This window comes from Sabethes cyaneus, chromosome 2 (assembly GCF_943734655.1).
Source record: "Sabethes cyaneus chromosome 2, idSabCyanKW18_F2, whole genome shotgun sequence".
Classification (NCBI taxonomy): Eukaryota; Metazoa; Arthropoda; class Insecta; order Diptera; family Culicidae; genus Sabethes; species Sabethes cyaneus.
Window position 1 is genome coordinate 209,396,237 of NC_071354.1, and position 15,614 is coordinate 209,411,850.

Consider the following 15,614-nt stretch of genomic DNA (forward strand, 5'->3'; position numbering starts at 1 on the left):
CATAACAAAAATTCATTCATAGCACATTTTAACGTAACGAAGCGACCCCTCGCATAATTCGACCGAACTAGGAAAAAAGCTCCGTTCAAACCGACCGTTGTTGCTACAGCTCCTGCATTGCGAGGATAATATTCTGCAGTGCAGTACGCGCATCGGACGGCTGTAATCGATCCAAAACTTGCATCGCAGCCTGGCTATGCTTATTGACTAGGTTTTTCGTTTTCTCCAGTCCGGGACCGGCTTTTACAGCACAATGCAGCTGCTGGTAGTCAATTTCATCGACCGATGTGCGTCCTCGTTCGATCTGCTCGTAGATACTAGGATCGTGCTCGAGATGGAATAGCACCGGAGCAGACACCAAACTAAACTGAGCATCTGAAAGGAGAAATAATTGAAGTATTAAATGGTCATGTGTAACATCACTTAAAATTCTACCTGATTGTAATTTGTTCAATAGAAACGGTTGCAAATCGATGTAGGCTTGCCACGCAAGCGACAGATGTTTTCCAAACAGATATCCTTGCGTTTGGAGTTCTTCCGGCTGTCCGGCTAGCATTAGTGCTCCTTGACAACTTTTTCCCAGCAGACTACCGCCGCCGAGCACGTGTCTCAGGGACCATTCCTTCTCCGGGTTACCCAGAACTTCTTCCATACTCATCGGTTGGGTGTTATCCTGCAGATCACCAAAACATAGCTCGCTAAGAGTGCAGTCCGGCGCGGATTTACCTTTTGCCGTCGACGCCGGTTTTGAAGGTAATGGGTTGTTTTGCTCATCACGGTCACCGATAAAGTTTGACTCAGCCAAATCTCGATAAGCGGACGAGATAAGCATGTTGAGATCTTGATTGCTAAAATAAACTTTTATTGAGTAAAATCTTTTATAATTTTTTGTGGCAGTGCTAGCTTACCGCAAATTGGCAACCTGCTGGCTAGCATTAGCCAACAGGTAGTCTCCCCCGAGCAGGGCCATTTTATTGCCAAATATCGTCTCGCTGTCACCGCTGAGATTGTTTCCTGCATTGTCCATTGACTGCAGGTTGATCATTCCCTGATGGATGAGATGCGACGTGCGAATCATTTCCGTCACTTCCGCCAGTGCTCGCTGCGAATGCAGCACACCGGCACTTTTATCCTGGTCCATTTCTGGTATGGTCGGTGCATGCCCGGCGGCTTTCGATACTAGCAGGACGATTAAACCCCACGGTCGTTGGTTTTTATCGTTGTACACGAGAGTTCTGTAATGCGTAAAGGAAAAAATAGTTTGTTTAATTTCTCATAAATTTAAGGGTTCGAGAATTAAATCTCTTCATTCAACCGTAAGCCTCTAAAAATGAAAGACAAAAAGAAAATAAGAATGAAGCTATAAATTTTGCATAGATATGTTGAAATGATATAATGTTGGATTGAAAATTAGCATTGCTCTGATATAAAAGCACATACGTGCGAAATAAATTAACACCAAGAGTAATAATTTTAGTGTAAACTGGAAACAGCTAGCTTTAGACACTCTTTGTACGTTGAGCTCGCTAATTATTAAAGTTCATTTGAATTTACATGAACTGTGACCATATGTACCTATTTCATACAATACCGGAACAAAAAATAAGTAATAGCGAATTCTTCTATCCCCTCCAGGGCCAATATTTCCGTGGAATTTCCAAGCTGCGAACATAGTTATTTCACTGCAGCTATGTAGGTATGTTGTTGGAAATCAACGTCAAATTTCAATTGAAATGAAACAAAATAAAAAGGAAATTATCGGTTGTATAAAATTTCGGCAAAGGCCATATCGCGGAGTAACTGTTTCGCGGAATACCATTTCGCAGAAAACATTTGCTCATGATCCGCTGTCGGAAATGTTGGCCACTGCGGAGGGAAAGTCCCCCCTCTCGGAAATCACTCCTATCTAGGTTAAATTGTATTGCTAGGTCTACTGACCTTTAGTACCTTCGCGAAATTTCGTTTATCGTTTCGTTTCGTTTCGTTTAGTTTATTGCGAAAATATAGTTTCCGAAAAAAGCTATTCTCTGTGTAACAGTTTTACACCAAATAATTCTTTTCGCTAAAATTTTTTCGCCTAATGAGACTTGCCGCGAAAATGATTTCCGCCAACTGCTTGATCCTGAAAACAATCAACAACAGCACACAACAGTTTGATTCAGGGTGCTAAGAAAGTCTGTGATCCGAAACGAATCAATCGGTATAGGACATGACAAAGAACAACGAAACGAATAATCAATAACGATTGGAAACTTGGTATCTGGACTTTCCGAAGACTCCATGAACCGGCACGAACTGGCTTGCTTACTCGAGAGCTACATCGACTCGGAGAAGAGATCGCTGATATTCAGGACGTACTTTGGCCAAATTCTGGAGAAAGTCAGCTCCGTGGAGTAGACCCTAGTCCAGGAACTTCTTTCATGTACCACAATGACTACAGTAGCGGTGAAAAGGCAGAACATTGAGGTGATTTGTAGTGTTGGGAAAGCATAAACACGTGGACGTGTATTGAGAATTAAGGGAAAATTATTCAGCTACCGTCTAAATAAACTTTTATGATCCGACAAATAATAAATCCAATGATGTCAAGGACGAGCTCTATGACAGATGAGACGATCTATGGAGAGTGTCTAAAACATGACGTCAAAATTAACATCGGAGATGGAAATGCGTAATATGCGAGGAAGGGATTCTTCCGTCCTGTCATTGGAAGACATAACCTTAGTCGAAATATCGACTTTAACCACAGTTAAAGTGTCATTGCACTCGGAATTTCTACAAAATGGTGAGGTGCAGAAATGTTGTTCATGGTCAATGATTATAGTGCTGGCAACCAACTTACGCAACTTACTGCCTACACGGCGGTAGCAAGGAGGTGGAAGGAGCACTTCCAGATGTTGTTAAATGAACAAGTAAACATGGCCACAGCATGCCCATATTTACCAATACGAAAGGATATCAAAAAAATGATCAGTGAGTTGGAAAACGGCAAGGCTGCTGAGGAGGACGATATCCCGCCTGAACTTCTAAAAGCGGGAAGCGACCAACTGTATGAAGCAATCCACCGAATCATTGTCAGGAGCTGGAAGACAGAACAAATGCCGGATAAGTGTTTGGATGGCCTCATTTGCTCTATTTTCAAAAGAGGACATCGACTCGAGTGTAAAAACTTTCGAGGCGTGAGAAGGCTTAAATCTGCTTGTAAGATGTCTTGTACTGTAGACTGAGACCGTTAGCGGAGTCCTTCGTCGGCGATTACTAGTTTTATTGAGGGTCGTCCTACGACGGATCAGATGTTTACCCTTCGTCAGTTCCGGGAGACAGACTAGCCCTCTGTTGTGGACTTTAAGGCGGCGTACGGGTCAGTCAAACGCAATGAGCTGTGGTAGATAATGCTGAAGCATGGGTTTCCGACGAAACTAGTATCGCTGATTCGCGAGACGTTAGGGGCAAGGGGATGCACTCTCTAACCTGCTATTCAACATTGCCTTGGAAGGTGTAGTACCAAGAGGAAACGTGGAAAGGAACGGGACTATCATCATGTTTCATGGTTTTTCGGATGTCGTCGATATCATCGGAATCAACTGTAGCGCAGTGGAAAAGGGTATTACGCATTTTAAACGGGAAGCAGTGAGCTGGGGACTTACCGTTAACACCGCCAAAATGAACTATATGGTTTCTGGTAGGGAAAGTGGGAGTTCGGAAGGTCTTGGTACCGAGGTGGAGATGGATATAAAGTAGTGGAGGAATTTATATACCTTAGTACGCTTGTGACATTTTCTTCGCGATCGCTTTGCTTCACAGGCAGGGACGACAGTTAAATACACCATCTATTTGCTGTTATTTCGATTACTTTATTGCTAGAAAAAACAGAACAGATCCTCGTCCCAACAGGTCGAAGATTCTTAACGACGTTTAAACCTATACCAATGTGATATCTGTGCTTGGGAAGCATGCCAGAGTGCAAAACCACTCCTTTCCGTCAACCGATCTTATCGTTTGAACATTTAAATTTTAACCTGATTCAATTTGATGTCCTGAAAGTAAACAATTTTGTTTAAGTATGAAACTACCCTTTTCTTTCAACTGAGTTTATCTTTGAATATTGAATCTAGTCCAAATTGATATCCTGAAGGAGGAAGGTGGAGTGTGAGCGGTAAATCTTTTCTTTTACCAGATTGTATCCATATGGGTACTGGAAGAATTTGCTCGGAACTGTTGTTTACCAGGGAAACTGAGCTGAAAGGATATTTGTTCATGTGACATGACGCAGCAATTCTCAAAGCGAGGAAAATCAGCGACTCTTTTAAGTATTTTTTTAAAGAATAGTTTGAAACGTTTCATTTGCTACTTTGCGTCAGTTAGTCATGCAGAATTGTCAGAAAGTCAGAATTGTATTTATACATGCATGGATACATGCTACTATCGCTCATAGAGACTTACGTAGTCCTGCGTTACCCATGCGGTCGTGCCTTGTACACAACCCTTCTGATTTTTTTTTGCTCTTTCCAGTACAGATGAAATGAACTTGACATTTGCCAATCTGCAACCAGCGATTCGAGCAAATCACATGTGTTCACGTTCGTGTTGTTCTCTGCCTACATTCATTCACGACAATAATGAATTAAATCAAATGCGAATCATTCATTCATTTCGAACTGCTGACAAATATCAGTCAAAGTCAAGAAAATTGACTGCAATTCATTTGAAGGGAAAAAAACAGAGAAAGACAAACACTGTCGGCAGTTCAGTAGTCATGTCCATAGGCTGACAGACAAAAGACTACTACCAGGAGTCAAACTGTATGCGCCGAATGCGTTTTATATTCGTCTTCATGCAGGGCTGTCAATTTTTTCGAGCTCTGCTAGAGGACTGAAAATTATTCACTATTATTTTGTAATCAGATCAAATCAGATACCTTCCAGTTGGCTTCGAGGTATGGCGCTAGTCTCATAAGCCAGTCGTCATATGTTCGAATCTTGACTGGGAGAGGCCGTTAGAGTCAATAGGATCGTAGCAACTGGCCCTGCAATTGTCCTGCACTCCAACAGCTAGCTGCGAAGTCTGTCGTATAAAAACAGAAGGTCAAGTTTCGATAACGGAATGTAGCACCTAGGCTTTGCTTTTTGTAATCAGATCAAATGCGCGATAAATTAGATTATTGCTGTTGTAAACACAAATGATGCCAAACTTTTATTCGTTTCGCAGGATGCTAACCAGAAAACCTGCAGTAAATAAGGCATAAAATGATACAAATTATTGGCAGGCCTTTAATTTCTAGGCACTTTTTGCTTTTGTGCTGACATGATTAATCAATTAACTACATTGTTACATTCTTAGGAAATCTACAATTAGTAATGCAATAGAATCATGATGGATAAATCTAAAACTTAAATCATGACTGATTTCATTTTCCATGATTTTATACTCAGAGCCCTAAACTGATAGCAATCATCAATCGATACTGAAAAAAGTTTATAAAATTGAATCATTGCATACGTTATGCAAGTTCAGCTTTCTCAAAAGAACCTTTAAACGATTGTTGTAAATGCAATTGCCCAGCTCAGTATGAAATACAAAGCTGAAAACCTTGTAATCAGTTGAAAGTGATAGCATCAATAGCAAAAAAAGTTTTTACCGCTTAGGTATAACCACTGTGGATTCCACTGACCGAACAAGGCTGGAGCATTGACAAAATACTTCACGCATCGCCAACGACACCATGGCGGTACACACAATCGGATCAGTTGTTTTTAAATGCTCCACCTATCAGCTAGCATTAAGGTAAGTTTCGTAACGGCAAAATGAAAAGAAAAGAAAAAATCTACCGACCACCATTAAACGCAAAGAAAGTGACGAACCCGAATTTTTCGGAACGATTAGGCCATCCAACACTCAACGCACAGCGCGCGGGATTCGCACCAGCGAGTAACCCCCCAGGGCAGTAACGAACGGTGCGGTGTGGTGGTGGAGGTCGAGGGAAGGTTGGTGGAAGGCAATTTAAATTTTCTTTTCTATCGGCTGGTCAACATCATTCGCGTTTCGGTATTTTGTTTTGGTCATCGCCGAAATTTTTTTCGGGTCGTGTGATAGTGAAAAAAAAGAGGCGTGCGTGTAGGTATAACTATACTGATGGCACTACAATCCGACGCTGCCTGGCAAAGCAACTTTTGGAGAGCCAGCCAAAGAAAGTTATAGGTCGTTTGATCGGATCTGTTTTCGTTTGGAGATAGCAACGAGGCTAAGCTCGTCTGAATTTATGTTTTAACGAATCTCGTGTTGATAGTTCGGAATGGGTAATTTATACGAGGTGGCTTCCAACCACACTGACCAACTTACTTAGCGGTTTTCAGCAGCGGATGGTTGCTACCGACCAGTTTCCGTAGGTGAAGTGCCACATTCGCAATCTCGTCGCTGAGCAACCATCGAAGACTTAGAAACGACGTCGGATAGCCAACGATCTTCTCCGCTTCACTCACAGCTCGGTTCCAGTCATGCTTCTGAACTGCTTTGGCAGTGGCCAACTTGTCACCCAGAGTGGGCGAGCTGGAACTAATTTGCTGTATTTCACACCGTTTGGGTTGGAATATAATGACACTTCCGGTCGGCGATAAAATCTGACCTGTCCGCATATGCTGCTGGTAGCAAGCACGAACTATTCTACTAACGGCCATTCTGTTGTAAATTTACACTTTCGAATTCACTTCACTTCAGCTTTTAGCATCCACACCAAGCACTAAGCTTCATTGAACACGTGGACAAATCTGCTTAAATCACACGCGAATTAACACCGAACACTCGCGAGACCCTTCTGTGACTAAGCCAAAGCGGAGGCAGCGGGTCAATTAAGATCGAAAAGGCTTTCGCTGTTGCCTGTAGCGTGCTGCCTAAGCGGTGTGATTTGTGCCGTGCCCTGAACGCGCCTGTCTACAAACCGTCGACGAGGAGAGCCACCATTCAACTACCCCGCTGCGATGGCTAGCTGCGTGCTCGCGACTATCAGGATAGTGCGTATATCAAATCAGTTAGAGGTACCCGAACGGAAATGTGAAGCCAAACGATGTCTAATTTGGGCAATCAAAACGGAATACATAGTTTTATACCAAAGACAGCCATCGTATGATATGAAATTGCTGAATCTATAATGAGTCACTAGTATCGTATCAAATAATATAGCCTGACACAGTTTTATTAGGGAATGCAAACATGTTTTTGTAATAGTTGTACCGCGCCGATCAGTGTTGCAAGTTTGTAATGAAATAAATTTGGAGCGCAGGTATCAAATCTGATATCGTAAAACTACATTACGGACTGTTAATATTGTACATTGTCCAGCGCCTCTATGGTTCAAAGGTACAAGTACCAGCGAACCACATGCCCTGGCGGGTGTTGTGGGTTCGAATCCGGTTGTAATCTCAGATTACAGCTTGGTTCGACTCATGCACCTTCCAGTATTGGACAAAAGGTAGGAGTCAAAATGACTACTTGTCAAGCATAGCTACCAATACCCCCCCCCCTTCCTTTCCGCTCTTCCCACCTTCACCAAAAAAATTTCATTTCTTTCCCTACCGTCCCTTCATCAATTGTAGAACCATCGTTTCAAAAAATATTAATATATATGTATGACCGCATTTCAAGGTCAAGACTAAAAACTTGAGATTAGTCTATTACATTGGACTTACCAAGTATTTATTCTCTTCTATACACATGTTGGCTACCTCTAAGTTGACCTCAAGGTATGACGGTAGCCTAATGAGCAAGTCGTCGTATGTTCGAATCTCGGCTAGGAGAGGCTGTTAGAGTCAACAGGATCGTAGCAACTGGTTCCTGTACAATCCTGTACTCCAACAGCTGGTTGCGAAGTCTGTCGTATAAAAACAGAAGGTCAAGTTTCGATAACGGAATGTAGCACCTAGGCTTTGCTTTGCTTACGCATGTTCAATGTTTGAACGTATACACAAGAAGTGTATATGTTCAAGCATTGAACATATGTGTTGCCTCTAAGATATTAAATTAAATTAATTTTGTTTGCTATTTAAATATAAATTTTTGACGAGGTCTGCATAACGTAATTCTTCTTTTTGATACGATACATGGTCATGAGCAAACAGTCAGTGATCGCCAGAACTACCAGGTCTTGTCCTCTTGCTTGTTGCGTCACGCCTTGTCTTGTTCCAACCGGATTTGCTGTGAACACCATTTTTGCAGGTAATTGTCTACTGGGTAGAATACTGGACTCGCCGCAGAAACGCACGAGTTCGTGGTTCATCATTCTTCTCTAAACACCGCTCTCCTGTACATCATCAGGATAATTTTGAAAATCGGGCATATGGTCGAAATCCACTACTGGATTCGAAATAGTCCGGAAGTTCACTTAAAATTCTCACAGAGCAAAAACACGATCGTAGTCGAGATTAGTCTAAGGAGCGTCCATAGAAAGCCATTTTCCTCCATAACTTCATAACTCTTGTCAGTTTAAATAAAGCCTAGGTGCTACATTTCGAAACTTGACCTTCTGTTTTTGTTCAACAGACTTCGCAGCCAGCTGCTAGAGTACAGGACAATTACGGGGCTAGTGCTACGCTCCCATTGACTCTGACAGCCTCTCGCAGTCGAGATTCGAACATACGACGACTCACTTGTTAGACCAGAGTTGTAATAAAACAACGCCAGGGGCTCTTCGAGGTTCTTCTAAAAGATGTGCGTAAAAATTCCCACAATATCGTGGTGAACGACTGGAGAATGCGTAACATCGGTACCTCGGGTACGTGCAGGTATAAAACAGACCCTATAGCGGTCCTTAGCATACTATCCAGCAACTCCTATCCCTACCTTCTACAGGTCAGAATACGAGCAACCCTACTGGAGATCGGGTAACCAACCCCGGAAACTAAGGCCGTAAACCGACAGGGAAAAAGGCACACATGCTTCCACTGAGTTGGCAAAACGAAGAGCATTGCCGGCGCTGGTCTCTAGGTTAGAATACACTGCGCGGTGGATCGTCGTTTTTGACGTAGGACTACGTCTTTCAGGAAGGTAGCTGGTATAGCTGGTATAGAAAAGTGGTCAGGTTTTGAACGCTAATACCTTAGTGGAATCCCGATCGATTTTCAATATTCTTTCGCCAATCTATTGGAAAATCTTCTAAGAATTGGCCCAAATGAAGAAAAGTATGGATGTTGAACTATTAAAAAATTGAAAATTATGAACCTATGTATTACCAGAATTCTCGCTTCGTGATTGGTTTTTGGAAATGACGTCATCAAAGTGGAAATGCGTTTTCACGCATCGGCTTATATTTCAGTCAATTTTCAATAGATTTCCAAGATATTTACACCAATTGATAGGAAAATCGATTTGGAAAATATTAAAAATATAGAAAACTATTGATTTCCAATGCGCGTCATTGAAAAATTGAATTATTATCATATTTTTGCCTTCCCTCGTCAGTGCTTCCCTAGCACGGATGACAGAAATATATACGCTATAACCTATAGGTTAAGCTTCCTTATGATTGTATTTAATTTACGCACTATAGAATCCGATCGAAAATTGTTGAGCAGATGCTGAGCGTGTGTTGGAGCTGGAGCACCCGTTTCGCTGCCGTGAAGGAATATCTGGCTGCTGAAGTTCTGGAATTGGCAGAAAATATGCTGCTCGCGACAACAAAACGACCAGAATTATCGTCACTTGCAGCTGGCCATCCGCAACAACGAAGAGTTGAACAAAATGCTGTCCCGTGTCACCACTGCTCAGAGAAGTGTCTTTCCGAACATCCAAGTTGCTCAGAGAAGTGTCTTTCCGAACATCCAAGCTGTTCTTTTAAGGACAAAACATAATGTTCATGAATATTTGAGGAATTTTCGCTCACTGATTTTAATTCTATTTAATTTAGACTGATTCTAATTGTTCGCTTGTTATCAAATAATTTTAACCGATCACCTCCCGCGCTTCTGTTCGCTTGTTGCTGCTGGTTGAGGTGGCCGTCCCGGAAGGTAAGAAGCAGCCAACAAATATACCAGCTCCAAGTAAATGTGTTCGGTGAAGCGTCAAAATGAATGAAACCATGGGTTTAATAAAATGAAATAGTTTTAGTAACATCTTTTGCACCTTCATATGAGAATTTGCTCGTTCTTCAAAGAACGGTTTTCGGTAATTGATGAAAACTAGGAAACATGGAACTTTTCAATCAGTTTTCTTTAGCAACACAAATTTGCGTAATTTTTCTTTGGCTGCAAAAGGCGAACGGCTCACTGGTAACTTTGCTCTTTTGTTCAGACTGAAATTGAAATGCTCTATTTTATGTAACGTAGATGATAGAATGAAGGACCATGAAAAATAGGTGTGGCCGATTCTTGTCGCTTGCTCTGGTACATAACATATGGTAAGCCGGCGAACAGCATTATTCAAACGCTAGCTGAGCTACTGCCAACATCGTTTGCCAGGGCAAACGAAACTCACGCTCGACTCGTGCACGTTTGCAGTTCCCGGTCGGTCGTGTTCATCGGCTACTGAGCGTGTGTTGGAGCTGGAGTACTCATTTCGCTGCCGTGATTCAATATCTGGCTACTGAAGTTCTGGAATTGGCAGGAAATATGCAGCTCGCGACAACAAAACGACCAGAACCATTCCACGTCACTTGCAGCTGGCCATTTGGAGTGGTATTTCATCGTGATTCAGGACCATACACGAACGGCTTCGGTGATCGCATAGCTGCTGAGGCTTTCCGGCTGGTCCGTTGCAACAAGCCCTGCCTGGTTAGCGGTTATCGGTACTCCAATTTACCGAACAGAGAATTACGTTAAGTGCGTTAGTGCAAGTTTATTGCAAGCTGGAGTTATGATAATCAAACAATCGGTCCTTTTAAGGGCCACACAACGATTGAAGAGTTTATTATATTTTCTTGCCCAGTTGATACCATAATAACACAGGCAACGAGGGAAAAGTTGAATTATTCGCCATTGCGAACGACCAACAAATGACGGAAATAAGTTTTCTGGTCACGGGCGACATTTTCTGCGACTTCCAAAACGTCTGCAGGTTGTAAATGCTTTATCAGTGTTCTTTTGTAAGCCGCAGAAAAGTTGCGCAAAATTTTCAACTTTTTGAAAACTCGCGCGTACCGTCTGCCGATTACCAGAGGAAAAGCACTATTCAACGTAGAAACAGATCATAAAAATTTATTTACCAAACGGTTTCATTTTAATAAAATAGATTCAATCAATTCATGGATATAACTCCAAAATCGGTTGAGGATTGAATGTATACAATGTTACTGCTTTGATAAACGTTGCGTATGTAGCTTGTATACATGAAGAATCGTAATATTACATACAAGGATACTTCCTACTATCGCTACAAAGAGACTTGCGTAGTCCTACGTTACTTATGCGGTCGTGTCTTGTGCACAACTTTTCTGATTTTTAGTTCAATTAATATTTATTTCTCATTTTAGTAATATTATTCTTTTGTATCCGTCGCTGAGAGTGATGTAAAAAAGTAATATTCAGTTAGATTTCGGATCATTTTTATTAACGATCATTGCACTGTTTCGTACTGCGATTCTTGATCTTCTAAACCAATCAACATTGGGATTCATAGGGTAAAAGCATCTTCAACCGCATGCTCTTAGTTCAGTCGTATCGACATTCAGATGAGTGTACCTAGGGTATTACTTTAGGCTGTGTAAATTTGCAAAGCATTCATCGATTATACTGTTGGCAGTCGCAGTCAATAACGTCTGTATTGTGCAATTGTGGAAACGGGATAAAACATGGTCGAAAAGACAATAAATTGATGACAGACAATTTTATTCTCAAAGCGCAAGAGCAGAAAAATTTGGTCGACTTTGCTGAATATTGCAAAAGTTCGACATTTTACCACCAAACCATGAATAACGTGAAATGTTAAAACATAGGTAATTTTAACGTAAACATATTTCGCTTCCGTTAATGAAGCTTCTCTGGCTATGAGTTCGCCACATACGACACAGGAAAGAGAAAACGACTCATTTTACGTCCAGTTAGTCATAAATTTAATTTTGATTTATGGGCTGTAAATATGCCATTATTCACTGGAACGGCATTAACTTATTTTGACTTGTGCTTCATTTTTTTTTTCGCAATCCAATAATGTGTATAATTGAACTGTACGTTGTATGTAAACAATGCAGGATTCAGGTTTTGAACTGAGTACGTAGTACCTAGTGGACAATTGTTTTTTTATACCCTGTGTCACATTGCATTGGAACACCTGGTAGTTTACCAGTCGCGCTGCGCATTGATATTGCTGTCCTGTTTAATCATTCCTCGTTTCCGTGCCGACAAAAGCACTTGAATGCAAATTTACAATTTCTCTTTCCAGTATGGGCGAGGTTATGCCATCCGATTGTTACTTGACAATGCGTAAGATGTAGTTTTCCTGTGCAGAAACGCTTTATTAATTCATTAATAACTGAAGAATGTTGTCCACATTTTTTCTGTGCAAATGTTGCCCAATTAGCCCAAATTAGCTGGTATTAATATTAAACTATTTCTCTTCCGAGATCAGCAAAGGTCTTTTTGGAAATATTATCGAAAGTGTGTCACTTCATAAATGCGGGATAATTGATAGATTTATTATGATTAATAATTAATTTTCTTAAAAATAATTCTTCTTGCTCAAACCTTTGTGGTGGTATGTGGCGGGAACATAATTAAGTATTCTCATCATGAAGTTTGGATGCATATGCAAAAGGAATGCACAACTTGATCGAATTGATTCTTTCTGTATGTCTCATCATCACCGGTGCAGCTCCTATCCTAATGCTTGGCAATGCATTTTGCAATGCATAAATCTAATACAACTACCTAATAATAATTTATATAAACCGATTGGAGTTTTAACGCTTTTATATTTCTTACTTTAAATATACCGCTGGTATTCATTTGTATTCACAGCACGGCAGAGGCTGGACAGAAAATAATTTATTCAGAATGTAATTCCACAAGAATATGCAAATAATACCAATGTAAATGAAAGCTACCACTGACCACTACATTATATGACCTTAGAATGTGCTGAATCTGTTATTTGCCTATATGTTTCACCATAATTTTTAGGTACAACTTGTAATGCGATTTATTCGCTCAAGCCAACAATGCTTTAATAATCCATTTTTGAATTTCTATCGATAAAGTAGAGGTCAGTTTTCTAATCCGAAATCAATTTGCACGCATCACGCTTATGTCTCGTGCAAAAGTATGCAGCCTTTTCTCGGTGAGGGAGGTTTAACATTCTTGTGAGTTTGTGAAAAGTTTCTGAATAAATCGTCTCTAAAAATAGAAATGTAAATATCGGAAGCGACCGGCAAAAAGCCAACACACCCAAACCAAATTTGGTTGAATGTGAACCTTCTACCACACCATCGGAAAGATCCACACCATCGCATCACACCTGTTTACGAAGCACCAACGACTACCAAGTCAAGGTTATTGTCATCTGTCGGGATCATTAACACAAAATTATGTCCGGCTACAGCAGGAGTGGAGTTAAGGTAGATGATTGTACCTTTAACTGTTTGATCACTATTACATTTGGTTCTATTCGTCTGAAAAAATTCCAGAAAGCCTATTTTGTAAGCCACGTTGAGCAACTCGACTCGACTCAGTCAATGTCGAGTGTCCAGTGCAGAGAGAACAGACAGCATTACAGAACAGGGCCCTATAATAAGAAGGTATGAGTACATTGGCCCTATTCTGTAAGTCACGTCGGGTATCACTTTGCTACTGGTCTACTTTTGGTAACACGCCCGAGTCGACCACTAAAACGTTAGTGATTTAACTGTCAGCAAATGACAAGTGAGCTTGTTTTATTTTGGTGTTGCATTGAGCCGCTATTCTGCCCGTTTTCCCCGCATTCGACATTCGACAGTGACTTAGTCGAATCGAGTTGCTCGACGAAATAAGACAAAATAGCGCCCATTGTTACATAAAAAGAAGAAGTATCTAGAAGAGATTTACTCCTAGGCCGCCAAAAACCGTGTAGAGTTAAGAGTAGCTATAGCATCCTCTTTTCTTAACTAAAGAGGGGTTCAAACTTCTATCAGAATATGCTTCTTGTCCGAGAAATACATATTTTGTGTGTTAGTTGCCTGGACAATTTTCATGTTTGGTTGAAATTTGTGTTTCATTTGACGAGAGCCCCCTTTTTCCCCCCTCTCAGAGGTGTCACAAACCACCATAGAAAAAAATACTGCTTCCAAAAACCCCCTACATGCTAAATTTGGTTCCATTTGCTTGATTAGTTTTCGAATTATGCAGAAATTTGTGTTTTATTTGTATGGGAGCACCCTCTTCTAGAGGGGAAGGAGTCCCGAACTACCATAAGAACCTTCCCCGACCCCAAAAACCTCTGCATACAAATTTTCACGCCGATCGGTATAGTAGTTTCCGAGTCTACAAGGTACATACATACAGATGGAAATTCATTTTTTTAGGTATAGATGTTAGGTAAGATGTTACTTAAACATACGAAAATATGTTTTGCTTATTTGGATGATAGTTTAACCAGTATTATTCGGCCATCCACCAGCTGGCTGAATCTAAGCGAGGGCTAGTGAAAACTAATAAGAGTCGATAGACCAAGCAAAAGCATGTATACCTAGACAAATCGGTCAACCCTCCGCACTAGCCGACATTTCCAATGACGGGTCGCCGGCAAAACTCGCGAGCTACGGCCGTCTCGCCCTGAATCATCTATGAAAGATCATAAAATATTTATACGGCATTGACATAGGTAATTATGCCAAATGTTTTTCTGCCAAAAGGTTGCTTATGTTTATGCCAATATTTTTATGGCAAACTTTATACCAACCAGCAATATACCAAATGATCTTTTGTTGAATGGGCAGTCCCGGTTCTCATTGTATTGTGACGAAGTAATGATTGGCATAATTCACAAAACTTCGCTTTCCTATGAATACGCACGCAAGTGCGTAGCGAAGTTTTGTTAATTATACCTACGGTCCATTATGCCTATCATCCATTATGCTTATTATGCCCAACGTACATTATGCTTAATGTCCGTATGTCTAAAGTGTGTATGCCTATCGTCCGTATGCCTAACGTAAAAAAGCAAAGCCATAGGTATATACGTTCTGTTGAGAACTTAACCCTTCTTTATCGACAGACTTCGCAGCCGGTCATTAGAATACAGGACAATTACGGGGCTAGTGCAACGATCTTACTGACTCTATAGCAGTACCCCGAAGCTTACTGGGCGATCATGCCTAACGTCGCTTGTGAAATTATTGCTCTATCGTGTTGATTTGTAGTCAAATAGCATACCTATAAAATTCTGAACCATTTTGATAATTTTCCCCGGAGCTTCTGCCGTCGTTCCCGACTCAATAAAAGTATTACAGGATATACCAGGATAATTTGTAATAGATGCACTAGTTAAAAATAAATAAGGAATAAAATTAGTCCAATAGCCAAACATGTTTTGAAGAAAACTATAACTATGCACTATGTTGTTTTTAAAAATATCGTCGAAAGTCGAAATAGAGATGAAGTCAATTAAGAGGTAGACTGAAATAGAGTCCATTAGATAGATATAGTAGTGTTTTGTCTATG

General features: G+C 40.8%; 1 protein-coding gene across 1 annotated transcript; it reads right to left on the reverse strand.

Annotated features, from left to right (window-relative positions):
- Nucleotides 1-103: 103 nt before the first annotated feature.
- Nucleotides 104-6,674, reverse strand: LOC128736607 (all trans-polyprenyl-diphosphate synthase PDSS2-like). Its single transcript, XM_053831097.1, has 4 exons — nucleotides 6,340-6,674; nucleotides 909-1,235; nucleotides 436-848; nucleotides 104-375 (listed from the first exon to the last, which is right to left on the reverse strand). The coding sequence occupies exons 1-4, from the start codon at nucleotides 6,672-6,674 to the stop codon at nucleotides 104-106; spliced, it is 1,347 nt and encodes a 448-aa protein (XP_053687072.1).
- Between the last annotated feature and the right edge of the window lie 8,940 nt (nucleotides 6,675-15,614).